Source organism: Tauraco erythrolophus, chromosome 15 (assembly GCF_009769465.1).
Source record: "Tauraco erythrolophus isolate bTauEry1 chromosome 15, bTauEry1.pri, whole genome shotgun sequence".
NCBI classification, from domain to species: Eukaryota; Metazoa; Chordata; class Aves; order Musophagiformes; family Musophagidae; genus Tauraco; species Tauraco erythrolophus.
In genome coordinates, this window is record NC_141479.1 from 1,424,796 (window position 1) to 1,439,054 (window position 14,259).

General features: G+C 52.2%; 1 protein-coding gene across 1 annotated transcript; it reads left to right on the forward strand.

Moving 5' to 3' along the window:
* TPPP3 (tubulin polymerization promoting protein family member 3) lies at positions 1-1,845 on the forward strand. Its single transcript, XM_086621026.1, has 3 exons — positions 1-188; positions 1,264-1,417; positions 1,657-1,845. The coding sequence occupies exons 1-3, from the start codon at positions 1-3 to the stop codon at positions 1,843-1,845; spliced, it is 531 nt and encodes a 176-aa protein (XP_086477152.1).
* The last annotated feature ends 12,414 nt before the right edge of the window (positions 1,846-14,259 follow it).

Consider the following 14,259-nt stretch of genomic DNA (forward strand, 5'->3'; position numbering starts at 1 on the left):
ATGGCCGGGAGCGCTGAGATGGCATCCCTGGAAGAGAGCTTCCGGAAATTCGCCATCTACGGCGACACCAAAGCTACGGGGCAAGAAATGAACGGGAAGAACTGGGCCAAGCTGTGCAAAGACTGCAAAGTCACCGACGGCAAAAGCGTCACCGGCACCGACGTGGACATTGTCTTCTCCAAGGTGAAGTAAGTGACTCGGCGTGTCGGGGCCTCCAACCGCTCGGAGGTTGGGGCTGCTCTCGCAGTGCGGGCAGGGATGCCGTGGTCCCCCGGGAGGGGTGGCACCCCGGCCGCGTGCCCAGGCCACCCGTGGTCCCTCCATCATGGAGCAGCGGGTGCTGCCCTGCGGCGTCCTGCCTTCAGCGAGTCTGCGTGGCTGCTTTTGCACAACCTGGTGATGAATTAATCCAAATTTGAGGGGTGGGAGGCTCAGATTTTGGTGCGGAGGTTGTGCCCCTGCTCCTGCTCCAAAGCATCGAGGTGGCCCTGACTGGTTCTACCGTGTTCCTATCTGGCAAGAAGGTGCTGCAGGGAGCAGAGGTGGGGGCTCAGGGTGTCCTGTGTGGCACGGCACGGCCTGGCCAGCCCGCACCTGAATCCAGCAAGGACTCCAGTCCTCGGTCCTCAGAGGTCACAGGGGCAGCTGAAGAGCTGAAGGCACCTGGCGCTGCTTTTGGGGTCCCCAAGGACACGGCGGCACCCAACGCTCTGCACCAGGGTGCAGGATGGGTGGAGAACCTGCTCCCTCCACACCCTCTGTCTGGGCATCCCCTTGTTCCCTGGTGGGACCAGGAGGGTTTGAGCACCGGGAGGTTTTCGGAGCATAAGAGGGTGAGTCGCCCCAGAGACGAGGACGGGACACTTGTGGGGGAGGTGCTCTGTGCACATCCTTCCCAATTTGAGCACAGAGGGGCTGCTCCTGCCAGTGGAGAGAGGGTGCTGGATGCTGGGCACCCCAGGCAGGCTGGGAGCCATGGGAATGGATGGGTGTCCCCTCCCACCACCAGCACCCGAGTCCCGGGGCGCTTCCATGCAGGGGGGAGGATTTTGGCACCAGGGCCTTTGACAGCACATGGCTGAAAAGCTCCTGGAGCTCAGCGCCAGCTGTGCCCAGTCCAACCCATAGCCATGTTTCGGAGGTGGGCGAGGGGCCCGAGGCTGGTGGACGAGAAACCTCGGGGGGGGTCTTGTCCTGCTGCAGCCCTGTTCAGAGGCACGACCTGGGGGTGAGCTGACAGCAGCCGGGGTTTCGTGCTCGCAGAGGGAAGACGGCGCGTGTCATCAACTACGAGGAGTTCAAGAAGGCGCTGGAGGAGCTGGCCCCCAAGAGGTTTAAGGACAAGAGCAAAGAGGAGGCGTACGAAGCCATCTGCCAGCTGGTGGCAGGGAAGGAGCCCATCAACGTGGGCGTCACGGTGAGTGAAGGGACCCCGGGCGCTGGGAGCAGGAGGGATGGTTGGGAGTGGGGGACGGGGCTCTACGTGCAGCCCAAATGTTTTTTGGGGGACCCCGTGGCGCTGGGGGGTGGCTGGGGCTTGCGCAGGGCTGGTGGGCACGGCAGGGTCCTCAGCGGGTGTCGGGAGCTTGTGCGGGGCAAGGGATGAGGGGGGCCGGAGCACGTTCTTGACTCCCACGGTGTGTCTGGTCGTTGCAGAAAGCCAAGACGGTGGGGGCCGTGGAGAGGCTGACGGACACCTCCAAGTACACGGGCTCCCACAAGGAACGCTTCGACGAGAGCGGCAAGGGCAAGGGCAAGAGCGGGCGGGAGAACATCGTGGATACCAGCGGCTACGTCAGTGCCTACAAGAACGCGGGCACCTACGACGCCAAAGTGAAAAAGTAGGGAGGGGCGGCCGAGGCGCCCACCGCCCCGGTCCCTGCGCGTCGGCCGCGGAGCCGGCGCTCACGTCAGCCTTGGGACGTGCCCGCGTGGACGTGGGGCCTGGGAAGCTGCGCTGGGGTCAGCCTTGGGCTGGCGGGACGTCGACTGCCCAGCGCCGATGTGATCGGGAAGCTGTCGGGCCATGTGCTCTGCCCCAGCGCTCTGTCCGTGCCCCCTCCCCGTGCTGTGACCCCCTCCCCAAACCTCTCCTATCCCCCCATGCCGTCACCCCCGGCACCCCGCCACCGACAGCACCCACCGTACTAACAGCACTGCTGCTCCGCCGGCACTCAGACCTCAGCTCCGGTTTCGGGGGCACCCTCGCTGCCAGTCCCACCAGGGACCACAGCCCGTCCTCCCTGCAGCCCCCCCGTGCCTTAACCCCGCACCACTTACACCGCAGCCACCCCCTTCCTTCCCCACCGGCGCCCTCGCCGCGGGGCTGCCCGGCTTTGCTGCTTGCCGGGCACCACAGGAGGCTCCGACCCCGCAGTGCCATTAGCGCCGGCGCTGCCGGGATGCTCCGGGTCCAGCAGACGCACCCTGGCAGAGCTTGGCCGTCGGCAAACGTCTCCGAGCCACCCCGCCGCGGCCACCCCGCTGCCTTGGGGAAGCCCGACCCGAAGGACGCCGCGGACCCGCGCTGTACCCCGGCTCTGCAATAAAACCCCGTCCGCGCCGACGGCCCCGCTCTGGTTGTGTTCGGCAAGAGCCCCTCTGCCCACGCAGCTGGCCGGGCAGCGGGAGGCTCGGCTGGCCGTGCCGCCCCGGGGTGGCCATGTCGTGGGCTCGGCGTTGGCCGCCCGGCGGTTTTGGCAGCTCCTGGCTGGCCCCGAGTTGCCTGAGCAACTGCAGGCACACAAACACGAGCGCCTGGCTCCCGCTCCCGCTCTGTTTGCGACCAAACACACGAGCGCTCCTGGTAACGATCCCTGGGAACAGGCTGGGCTCCAGGGTGGGACGGCAGCTCCGGGATGGGATGGCAGCTCCGGCTGCGCGAGGCTGGGTCTCCTGCTGCCTGGGTGGCAGTGCCAGGCTTTGCAGCCAAACGTCCACCTCGGTGGTCGGCCGTTCGGAGCCGGGCTCCCTAAATAACCCACAGAGGTTATTTCGTGGATGGCTCGGCCACAGCGCTGGCACTGCCCGTGCCACGAGGGATGTGCCGGCGGGGAACGCATGTGGCTCGGGCGGGCTCACTGCCTGCCAACACGTGGCACTGCGCCTTCCGCACTCTGGCCATCCGCTTTTTAAAACAGGGAAAGGAAGAGGTTGTCTTCTTCTGGGCCAGTTTCAGCTTCACCCTCAGTGAGAGTCCACCAGTGGCAGGCTGGGGGGACATCACCCCTCCTTTGAGCCGGTCGGAGGGAGCTCGTGGCCGTCTGTGCCCCTAAATCCTGTTTCCAAGATCCAGTGTTTCTCCTTCGGTGCTGGAGGGGCTTTAACCCTTTGCTGACTCCATTGCCCAATGGCAAAAATATAGTGCAAAATTCCCGAGGCGCAGCTGCCCTCGTGGTCCGTGGAGGTGCCGTCCACCGCCCCGTCCTTCTGCACAAGCTTGGAGGCTCTCCGTTTGGTGAAGAGGTGATCAGGCCAGGCCCCGTGGGACATCTCCTGCCTGTACGTGGCTCTGGTCAGGACCCGGTGGTGGAGCAAAGTGGGGGTACCCATGTCGGGGCAGCTCCGAAGGGGGGTTGTTGGTGCTCACGTGCTTTTGATACTGGGAAATCAAGACTGGGAAGGGGATTTCTGCACAGTTTGAAGCTTGCATGCGGCAAGAGCGGCAGCTCTGGCATCCCCGTGTCCAGCGGCAGAGCGCGGCATTGGGGAGCATCAGCCGTTCTTCTCCTGGCTGCTCACCCCATCACTGCCTCTGAGGCTGGGGACCTCAGCAGCTCAGCTGCCCACCTGGCAGCTGCTGGGCACCCACTGTTCGTGAGCCAGCAAGGAGGGTGGATGGGGCCTCACTTGGAGCTGCTTCCATAAGTCCATCCAGAAGCAGGGGCAGCTGAGCTGCTGCTGCTCAGGCGATGGAGGAGCCAGGGCAGGGACTGTGGGACCTCACCCTGGACAGCCAGCTTGGGCAAGCCTTGCCATCAGTTAGTCGCATCCTGCTCCCGCTCCATGTCCTCTTCAAGTTCTCCACGGCTCGCTCCATGGTTTACATGGGACTTTTCCCTTCCAACCTTCTCCTTGTTCCCAAGGAGGCAGCTCCAGGGCTTGCTGTTCCCTGCATGGGGACAGGGCTGGGTGGTGAGGGTAGCAATGGCCAGAGCACTCTGGCCAGGCTGGTTGGCACCAGCTACTCGGGTATCTCGGTCCTGCCAAACCAGCCCCAGGAGAATTAGTGCTGGCGAAGACCCAACAGGGTCTAATGGCTGCAAAGAGCCTAAGGTCAACCTGAAAACAAGTAGTCACTTCTCCTGAGTTGATAGGAACAGCTTCCTGGGAACAACGAGGTGTTGGTTTGGGGCTTCACCAAAAATGGAAAACTTCCTAAATACATTTGTAGGGATCTCCTGGGAAGCTGTTGGCTGTGGATGTGTGTACAAGGCTCATCCCATCCATCCTTGCAGGAGGGTGCAAAGGACCTTTAGAAAAAGGATCTGAAGTACCATGGCTGTGATCTGCATCACAGATACGTCACACAGCCCCTAAGCATGGTCGAAACCAGGTGGAGACACGGCCTCACGGGGATGTAAGTGCAAGGAATATGGCCTTTAAACATCAGTCCTCATGACTAATGTGGGAGGTCCCCAGGACAGTTGGCACTGGAGCACAGGATGGATAAAGAGAGGCCAAATTGGGCTGCTCAGCGCTTGTGAAGACCATAACCCAACAGAACCAGAGGACCAGCGGCTCTGGCTATTCTCCCGGTGGGGTTTGAAGTGGTGCCACAGGCTGCTGAGACAACAGAGACCTTAAAATAAGAGTTGCAGAGCTACTTGCTGTGACGACCAGTGACCCAGCCCAAACACGGGGGCTTGCAGCCACTTCCCCTTGCGCTGACAAATCCACTCTGGCCAAGCGTTGGCTCTCAGGTTGGCTCCAATCCAGCTCGAGAAAGTTGCTTGGAAGCCAGCGTGTAATTCCCTTGTGGTTGGAGGAGCCAGCGGGCGGAAGGTGTCTCAGCCGGTATTTAGGTCCTTCGCATTGATCCAAGACCCAGACGTGAAGCTCTTTTTTTTTCCTCTCCTTCCCATTTGATTCTTCCCCTCAGCCGCTCTCCAGCCCCGCTCCTGCGGCGGAGGAGCACGCCAGACCTCACACCTTACCTCAAATGCTCACCTGCTCCACCGTTTTGGACAAACCCAGACCCTCTTACAAACAGATGTCCCACCTTGCCAGAGACGTGCAGCCCAGAAGGTTCAGCTGAATGGTCGTGGTGGATTTAGCTGTGAAATGTGTTCTCTGCCCCCGAGATCACTTCCCTAGAGAGTTTCTAAAGTGATCTCGGGGGTCACAGCTGTACCTAGTGTAGAGCTTCACTCTTTGACAGCAGGTTGCATGCCTGGGACCGGGGGTCTGGCTCCTCCGCGAGGTCATTTCTCCCTGGGACAAGTGGTTTGACCACAGACATTGATGATAACTGATCGCTCTGTCCCTCAAGGTTGTAGATCCATTCTACAGCGGATGCTAATAAGCTCAGCAAGGTCTCATCCTTTCTGTCCCGCATAGGAGCACCAGGAAGAGCTCGTAGATGTTGCTGTTCCAAAATAATGAGCAAGCATCCCTCCATGGAGCATCTTGGCGCTGGCACAGAGCAGGTCCTTGGGCTCTTGGGCAGGCGAAACAGCCTCCCTGCTGAGATGTACCTGCTCTGCCTTCCTCAGTACTTTTCCATTTCGCTGATAGTCTGACGGACAACGTTCTCCAAAATACACAGACGAGGCTGTGAATCCTGTTTGGACAAGACGGAGAGAGCAGCTTGTGTCTCAGTGGGTCGGGCACCTTCTCAGAGGTGTCCAGCTGAACCCAGGTCTGGAATGTCAAACTCTTGCTGTCAGTGCCCCCGGATATTGGCTTGACCGTGAGTTTTACACGCAATACTTCGTTGCCAGCTGTGTGTTGCCAGCGCTGCGCCGGGATATTGATCCAGTACCGTTTTAGAGGGAATTCAATTAACTAAATTACCGTCTTCCCAGCACAGCGTGGTTTCGGATGAAGTGTTATTATACAGGAGCCATCCCTTCTTTTTGTTGATATAATCACTGCGGCAGAAGGGTGCAGCCGTCGATAAGAGCAAGGAGATGCTGAGAAATAACAAAAGAAGCAAAGATTTGGTTCGCCAGCTTTAAATGCAGCTCGAGATTTTGTACAAGGCGAAACCGAACACGGTCCACGTTTAACGCCGATTTTGTCCCCCGTACAGAGGACAATCGCACGATCGCTCGGACCTGCAGCACTGACCAGAGCCGTTGTTGCTCTTGGTGGGGATGGCGCCTCATGGCCGGTGCGTTTCCCAGCTGGAAGAGGTGTCTTGTGAACAGTGTGGCCACTCTCTTTAGTCAACTGCTGTGGTGGGACAGTTTGTGGACCCAAAAGACCTGGGCAAGACTGTCACAGAAAAAAACTCCATAAACAGTGAGCATGTGTTCAGGAGAAGGAACCTGCTACACAGATTTTTTTTTCCAAAACTGATAACATTGATTTCCATTTACTCAAAATCACTTTTTAAAACTTTTGTGCTAAGTTTGTAGGGTAGAGCTCCGTATTTCAAGGCAGCTACAACCCCAGCTATGATTCGTTCTAAGACTTCGTGCGTAGCTGGAGTACAGTGGTCGGTGACTGATGGAAACCGTTCAAAGGGATTGACAGCATGTGCTAAGGCAGCTGGAAGCACGTCAGCAGAGTGCTATGATTGCAAAAGGCAAGTCGCCACGCTCTCTCTTTGACCTGAGATATTTTTTCTAAAAAAAGCTGTTCCATCAGACCCCGAATATTCCTGCCTTTCTGCTCACCGAACTGGCATTTTCATATCTTGGCTTAAAAGTCTGTAGCCAGCTGCAGCCTCCTGGAGCAGGCAATGTGCGCTAATGGTCACCAAAATAGCTCGCTCGTGTGTCAAAGCCCTGAATTCATCCATGTGTCACCAGTGCAGGGCTATTACAAGAAGCATACATGACTTGGGACCGCAGGAGTTCTGCACGGACGTGGGTATCACCTCCTGCCAGCCCATACCGCTGGCTGTCCTGCCCTGGTCTCCTGAAGTCACAGAATCATGGAATGGTTTGGGTTGGAAGGGACCTTCAAGATATCATCCAGTTCCAACCCCCCTGCCATGGGCAGGGACACCCTCCACTACACCAGGTTGCCCAAAGCCTCATCCAACCTGGCCTTGAACACTGCCAGGGATGGGGCAGCCACAGCTTCACTGGGCAACCTGTGCCAGTGCCTCACCACCCTCATTGTAAAAATTTTCTTCCTTCTATCTAATCTAAATCTCCCCTTTTTCAGTCTAAATCCATTGCCTCTTGTCCTACCGCTGTCACCAATCACTGCCTTTTTTCCCATGTGCCTTAGCATGGAGGATCTGCTCCATGAGCTTGCCAGGCATGGAGGTGAGACTGGCTGACCTGTGGTTCCCTGGGTCTTCCCCGGGGAAGTCTGGTAAGTTATTTCACTTCCAGTCTTAAAAATTCCACTTGGGAACTCAGAGGGTTCTTTTTTCCAAAACAACTCATCTGGAGGAAACACAGGGAGAAGGTTGAGCTGACAAGTACTGCTGTACTGAGCATCTTCCTAACAGGCAGGGAAGGGGACAGTGGGATCCAGCAGCTAGAGGTTATGCTCAACAAAAAAGTCTCCAGAGCCACCCGTGAGGGGTTGTGGAACATTCTTTGTTACTCAAAGTCTTTAAAACTCAGGGCTGTAGGAGTGGCTGAAGCCCATCCCACAGTTCAGTGCTACCTTCCTGAGCCTGCAGCATCCAGGGCACAGAACCAGGTGGGCTCTGCCCCACGGCAGGTCAGAGGAGATGCTTGAACCTCCTTGGCCATCCAGCCCATGAGGCTGTCTCAGATGACATCGCTCCTGGTACCTTCTGAAGCATGCTGGACAAATGAGGCTGAAGGTTTGGGCCGCTGTCAGTTTGCTTGTCTGAGGGCAAGGACAGACTAAAAATACCAAGAACCACATTCAGCGTATAGGAAAGCTTGTTTTGGTCCTTCAGCAGGCCAGGTGTCCATCCTGTGATGTTACTGGTTCCTTATCACTCTACAGTAATCTTGTTCTTCCTGCACAGTGAGTCAAAGCTCCTACAAAAGGTATATGTGGCATAGCTGGCACTGCCAACACATCTATGGTTGCATCGCATTGCTTCTTGTGAGCCTTATGAAGTCACATCAGCCACCATTTACTTGATATCATGAAGCTATAAAGGAATCTTTCTGTTTTATCATAGAATGATAGAATGGTTTGGGTTGGAAGGGACCTCAAAGATCATCTAGTTCCATGGTTTTGCCCTAAGATATGTGGGTGTTTGATTTCTTGAGACGCAGCAGCTCGGTCCACCCCTCGTAACGCGGGCGCTGACCCACGGCTCTCCTCCAGCCCTTCACCCACCTGCTGCATCAGATAATCCCTTTGTGACGAGACAAGACAAAAGAAAACAAACCAAAAATCCCCCAAACCACAAAGGGTCACCAACGTTAAGAGAAATTAATCACTTTTCTACACTTTTGCCAGTGCCTGGCAAGTCCCTGGGAGCCTTTCCAAGGATGCTGGTGGGCATTGATCTGGTTGGAGAGTGATAAATGACAAGGAGCGTAACGCGGTGTGAGATTAAGCGGATGCATTTGTGGCTTTGAGGTGTTTGTTTGAAACACATTCCAAAGGAAGAAAGCCCTCTCCGAAGCGTTCCTCCATAGGTGTGTGAAAACCAGCCTAAACAAACAGTAAAGTCTGAAACACACACACAAAAAAAGGATATTCAGGCATTTTGGCAGGGAGCTTAGGTGATGTCAGAAAACAAATCTAAACAGAAATGTTTCTATGGAATTTTAGGGTTTTTTCGAGCCCTAATTGGAAACAGATTTTGAGCTTTGGATTTAAACATTTCCCTGCAGCCTCTGCAATGCTGTCCCTACGTTAGGCACGGGTCTCAAGGAGCACAAGTATGAGGTTGTTGAGCAGAGGAGGGAAAAAACCCAGCATCCTCCTGCTCACGTTACTGCCACAGGTTTCAGCAGTGATCTTGGGGAAGTCACGCGACCTGAATCTCCTGAGGTTTTTAGCCAGTAGACTTCAAGATAAACGACAAAATCGAGAGACCTCCTATCCATTGATCTCCACCTTTCTGCCATCAGAAATGCAGCATTTCTTGCTCTGCTGAGACAGAGCTTTGAGAAGAGTGAGAGCCCAGGGTGGTTAACGTCACGACTGGATGAGCTTGAGATCTTCTCCAGGTGGGCCACGTAGGTTTTGAGCTCCCGTCAGGATGGGTATCGCGATCAACCCGGACATCTCATTTCCTGACTCAGTGTGCCAGAGCGAGTAAGATCCACCGAGAAGATGACGACCAATTTTCTGCTGGATCAAGAGTCTGATTTGATTTGCTGCACCCCACAGCCGTGAGACCGTTGAACCCAACCTGAGGAAAGGCGCAGGAACAGAGCTGGAGGCAGCGCCCAGGGGACCAGGACCTGTGACAGGCTGCAGTACTACCGAGTAAAACCCAAAACTACATCCCAAACCATGCGCAACAGCCGGGAAACGCCGAAATTTTAACAGCTACCATACTTGGCCCTGAAGATCATCCAGAGGATGATGAGCGTTGATAGAAGTCTTGCTATGGAGCGGACGGATCCTGATCTTTCCATGGTTGGATGTGAGACACAATGGATATGAAGAGGCCGGCGGATGAGTGTTGGCTTGTTCTCCCGGGAACGCGGAGAGGCCGGTTGACAGCTGAAGAGCTCCTCTGCGTGGTGGCTGTCCGGCGGGCACCAACGGCGGCGGCGGATTCCCACCTGGAAACGCTCCTCACTATAGGTGAAACTCTACGGGCACCGTTTAAAGACGGGACACATCTGACAGCAAAGCTTTTGAGCCACCAGTAGGTACCGTACAGGTGGGAGAGGACAACGGGACCATCCATTTCTTTATACGCTATTTCTTTATCGACGGCGTAATAAAATTATCCACATTTTGTGTTTATTTTTCAGAAAACAAACTCTCCCCTTTTCCGCCTTATGCCAAAATACAGTCTGTCAGCCATTCCTTCACCCTCCCGAATAAATGTGTCGTTAATATTTCTATAATTTGTCATTAATATTTATATAATTTCAGTATTAACAGGTGGAGTTGGCCTGCATTCATATTGATGCTTTTTTTTTTTAATGCTGACCTTGTCCCTGGAGAAATCTTAAAAATTTAAATCTTTGAAGATTTAAATTTCTATCTAAACCTCTCCTTAAACTTTTTTTTTATGAAAAAACTGAAAATCCTGCATGCTAGCAATGATTAATCAAGTAATGAGCTGTCATAATCCAGATTTCCTTGGCTTTTTTCCTTCCTTGGGTCTTGCTTCTCTCCTGTTTCCTGTTTTACCTAAGAGAAACGACACAAACAACATCTAATTAACAAACTGCCACATCTAATTAACAAACTGTCACCACATCTAATTAACAAACTGTCATGTTACCGTTGCGCTAATTGATTTTTAAAATAAATGGTGGCCCCACCCCTGCCCTGAGGCTTTGAGACGTTCAGCTCCTGTAGTAGGATGGTCCCTTCCCTTGTAGGGATCATCATCGTTTGGGAGCTCCGTGGTCCCGGGGCTGTCACAGAGGACAAAAAACCCTCCTGTGCAGGTAAAATAGATAATGAAGTAACTGATGGTGAAGAGATTTTAAACCCAAGCCTCTCCATGACACCACCAGCTTTGTATTAGAAGAGCAGCAGAATGTTATTTCTAACTAAAAGAGTGAATTTCAGTGAGGTCTGATCACCAGGTGTCCAAGCAAGTTCGCGTGCTACGCTTCTGCCTGGTACAAAATTGAGAATCTTTGTTCCTAAATCGCTTCAGAAATCGGAATTTGCTGATTTTTCAGCTGCTTTTTGCTGCTTTTTTTTTTCCAGCTGTGCTGAATTGACCCTATCATGTGAGCAAGAGTTCATTTTGCCCCTGACACCTTTATTATGGGTAAAGTGGGATATTCTACGGGGCTTTTCTAGAATTTTTTCGTTCTTAGATACTATTGTCTGTAGGAGGATGTCAAGGAATTTGTGTGTATAACTTTATCAGTGCTTGAGATAAGTATCCAGAGAAACAATTGACACATTCAACTCATCCGCCTTGCCTGGTGAGCACAGAAAATATTATGAATTTCATGCTTGACCTTTCTGTAAGAGCTCATTCAACAGTCATTACTTGCTCTTTTAAATTAAAGTTAAAGCAAGCAGAGGCTTTTATCTGCCAACTGTTGTGCTTGGCGACAATTATGCTGCCCAATCTTGTTGAATATGAACCCTTTAATCCGAGGAAGTTGGCAGTGACCTTCCTGTTGTTCCCTGAGAAGGCTCAATCTGCCTGAAAACAAATTCATCCCACTAGGACCGATCCTGTCAAACGGGGAAATGATGATCCTTCCTCTCCTCCTATTTCATAGACGCAGAAACAGAAATGTTAAACGAGTATCTGTAACGAATATTTAATTTTCTGCTTAGCTACACGTATTTTTATAGTAATTTCAGTGTAGTTTTGTATTGTGCCGGTGGAGGCTGAGTCCGTGCTTCCTGGCTGGACGTAATGTGTATCTTTGTACATCAATATTTGCATTTCCTCTAAGTTTAATTTGCTTTAATGAAATCCCTGTCATATAGGAAAACGGGTCCTTAGTGAATCATTAGCACCTTTTTCCTGAGATCGGTCAAAAGATGTAGAGATCAGACATCTTTGTTGTGACAGTGGGATTGTTTTGGGTTTTTTTTAAATGCAGACACTCGCTGGGTGAGTCATAAAGCTCACCATTAAGCCACACATTCCAATGCTCTCTCTCCAAAAACCATCTACCGTTTCCTTTCACCTGCTTGTTGTGATTCCAAGGAAGAAAAGGTGCCCGAAAGAAATCACAATGAATGGGTTGGTTGTGATTCAAGCCTGCCACACAATTAGGTGCTCAGCCACATGGATTTCCATCAACCACAGACTGAAAAGCTTCCTGCACCTTTAACCAACTTCAAATTTAGCACCAGCAGGTAATAGCCAGGCTGTAAAGGTGATAAAAAGCCAACGGGAAGGTCAAACTTACAGTCAGCTCGTCTCTGCCCCTCACATCTTGTCTGCTCTGGCTTTTGGCACTAATGAATGATCCAGTGTCAGAGAAATATCATAGTAAAAGCTTTATTCAAAGCTATTGCAGATCATTATTTGATGGCTCCATTGCAATAGCTTTATTTGTCAATGTTGGGCTGTTCTCAATACAAAAAAAAAAAAAAAGATGTGGAAAGTTATGAGTAAAGCTCTGCAGGTGCAAAAAACATTTTTAAGAGAATTCATGTTTCCCAACTTGTACTCATTAAAAATAAGTGGTAAAAATATAAAGCAAGGACAAAAAGTTTAATGATTTCCTCTTCTTTTGGATAGGAACTGGCTGGGAACTTGCTCACTTCCTCTCACTGAAAATATTTCTGAAATCAAAGAGCTCTGTGCTTATTTGGACAAAAGGGACACCACCACGAGCCAATGAAAGACGCTTTAAAATGCTATGTGGAAACAACAAATGGCAGCAGAGATTATAGCAAGTCAAGATTTCTCAAGAACATCCCTTTGTCCCATCCAAGCACAAGCTTCCTGGTTCAAACTTCAGCTTGTAAGACCCTTCACTGGATTTCCTACTGTTTATTTGCAGGTCTGGCTGCTGATTTTGCAGTAGTGGCCTTACTTCCAGCTTACGCCACCCTCAAGGTCCTCTGGGCCTTTCTGTAAGGCATGGTTATCCTTCTCATTTTGAGCCACCAGAACATTTCACCAGAATAAGGGGAAGGGGCTCTGGGTTTCCCAACACAAGAAGGACATGGAGCTGCTGGAGCAGGTCCAGAGGAGGCCACGAAGATGATCCAAGGGCTGGAGCACCTCTGCTATGGAGACAGGCTGAGAGAGTTGGGGCTGTTCAGCCTGGAGAAGAGAAGGCTCCGGGGAGACCTTCCAGCAGCCTTCCAGTGCCTAAAGGGGTTACAAGAAAGCTGGAGAGGGGCTTTCGCAAGGGTGTGTAGTAACAGGACAAGGGGCAATGGCTTTAAACTGAGAGAGGGGAGATTTAGATGAGATAGAAGGAAGAAATTTTTCCCTCTGAGGGAAGAATTGCAAGGACGGCAAATTCTGGCTGGTCAAGTTAAAAAATACTCCATCTGCCCCCTCTACTGGTATCTCTGTTCCAATGCTGAAAAATATATTCTCCAAAACTGCAGTGGTATGGGAACAGAGGGACAAGGGGTGCCTGGATCATGGAATCACAGAATGGTTTGGGTTGGAAGGGACCTTCAAGACCATCTAGTTCCAGCCCCCCCGCCATGGGCAGGGACACCTTCCACTACACCAGGTTGCCCAAAGCCTCATCCAACCTGGCCTTGAACACTTCCAGGGATGGGGCAGCCACAGCTTCTCTGGGCAACCTGTGCCAGTGCCTCATCATCCTCATTGTAAAAAATTTCTTCCTTCTATCTAATCTGTATCTCCCCTCTTTCTGTTTAAAGCTGTTGCCCCTTGAGCAATGAAGAAGAGGGGAGGGCACCCTCCCTCCGTACGTGTGTCAATCTATTAGGTCTCTAAATTTTATCAAACGTCAGAAATTGAGATGGCTTAAAACGCCAGTCTCCCAGGGATATTCCCAGGATATTCCAACGTGTTTCACTTGCCCTGAGATTGCCCCGAAGGGATCCTTTGGTGCTGCAGCTTCTTGTAGCGGCTTCCCCAGGACTGATGCTTCCGCCACCGGTGCACGTTACAATTTCTCTTGCCTTCAGCAATGAAGGTCTGTCCAACAACAGAAGGTCTTTTGGTCTCTTCAGTTCCTGAAGCCTTTGTTTGTTGGCTGTTTCTAGCAGGCAGAACAGCTTCACTACGGATCGCCAGCCGATGTGGCCATTTTTAGAACAGGTAGCTGTTTCCAAGAGGAATATGTATTTTCATTCTTAATTCCAAAATTAATCCCTACTTAGAAAAGATAATCTGGTAAGACTTTTTTTTTAGTGATTTTTTTTTTTTTTTTTTTACATTTCAATTTATTTGCAACTCACAGAAAACAGCCTCTCCTGTCCAGAAGCAGAAGTTTCCCAGATCCCATCTCTTTCAGAGACGCCTTATCACCCTGATGCACACAACTAGATAAAATTTTCTCTTCTTTCATTTTCTTTTCTATCATACAATGTCCTTCC

Excerpts from the sequence above, each read along its gene's own strand:
- TPPP3 (XM_086621026.1), top strand. The coding sequence starts at position 1 with ATGGCCGGGAGCGCTGAGATGGCATCCCTGGAAGAGAGCTTCCGGAAA. Across the intron at positions 189-1,263 it reads ATTGTCTTCTCCAAGGTGAA|AGGGAAGACGGCGCGTGTCA; the intron begins GTAAGTGACTCG and ends TCGTGCTCGCAG. Across the intron at positions 1,418-1,656 it reads CCATCAACGTGGGCGTCACG|AAAGCCAAGACGGTGGGGGC; the intron begins GTGAGTGAAGGG and ends TGGTCGTTGCAG.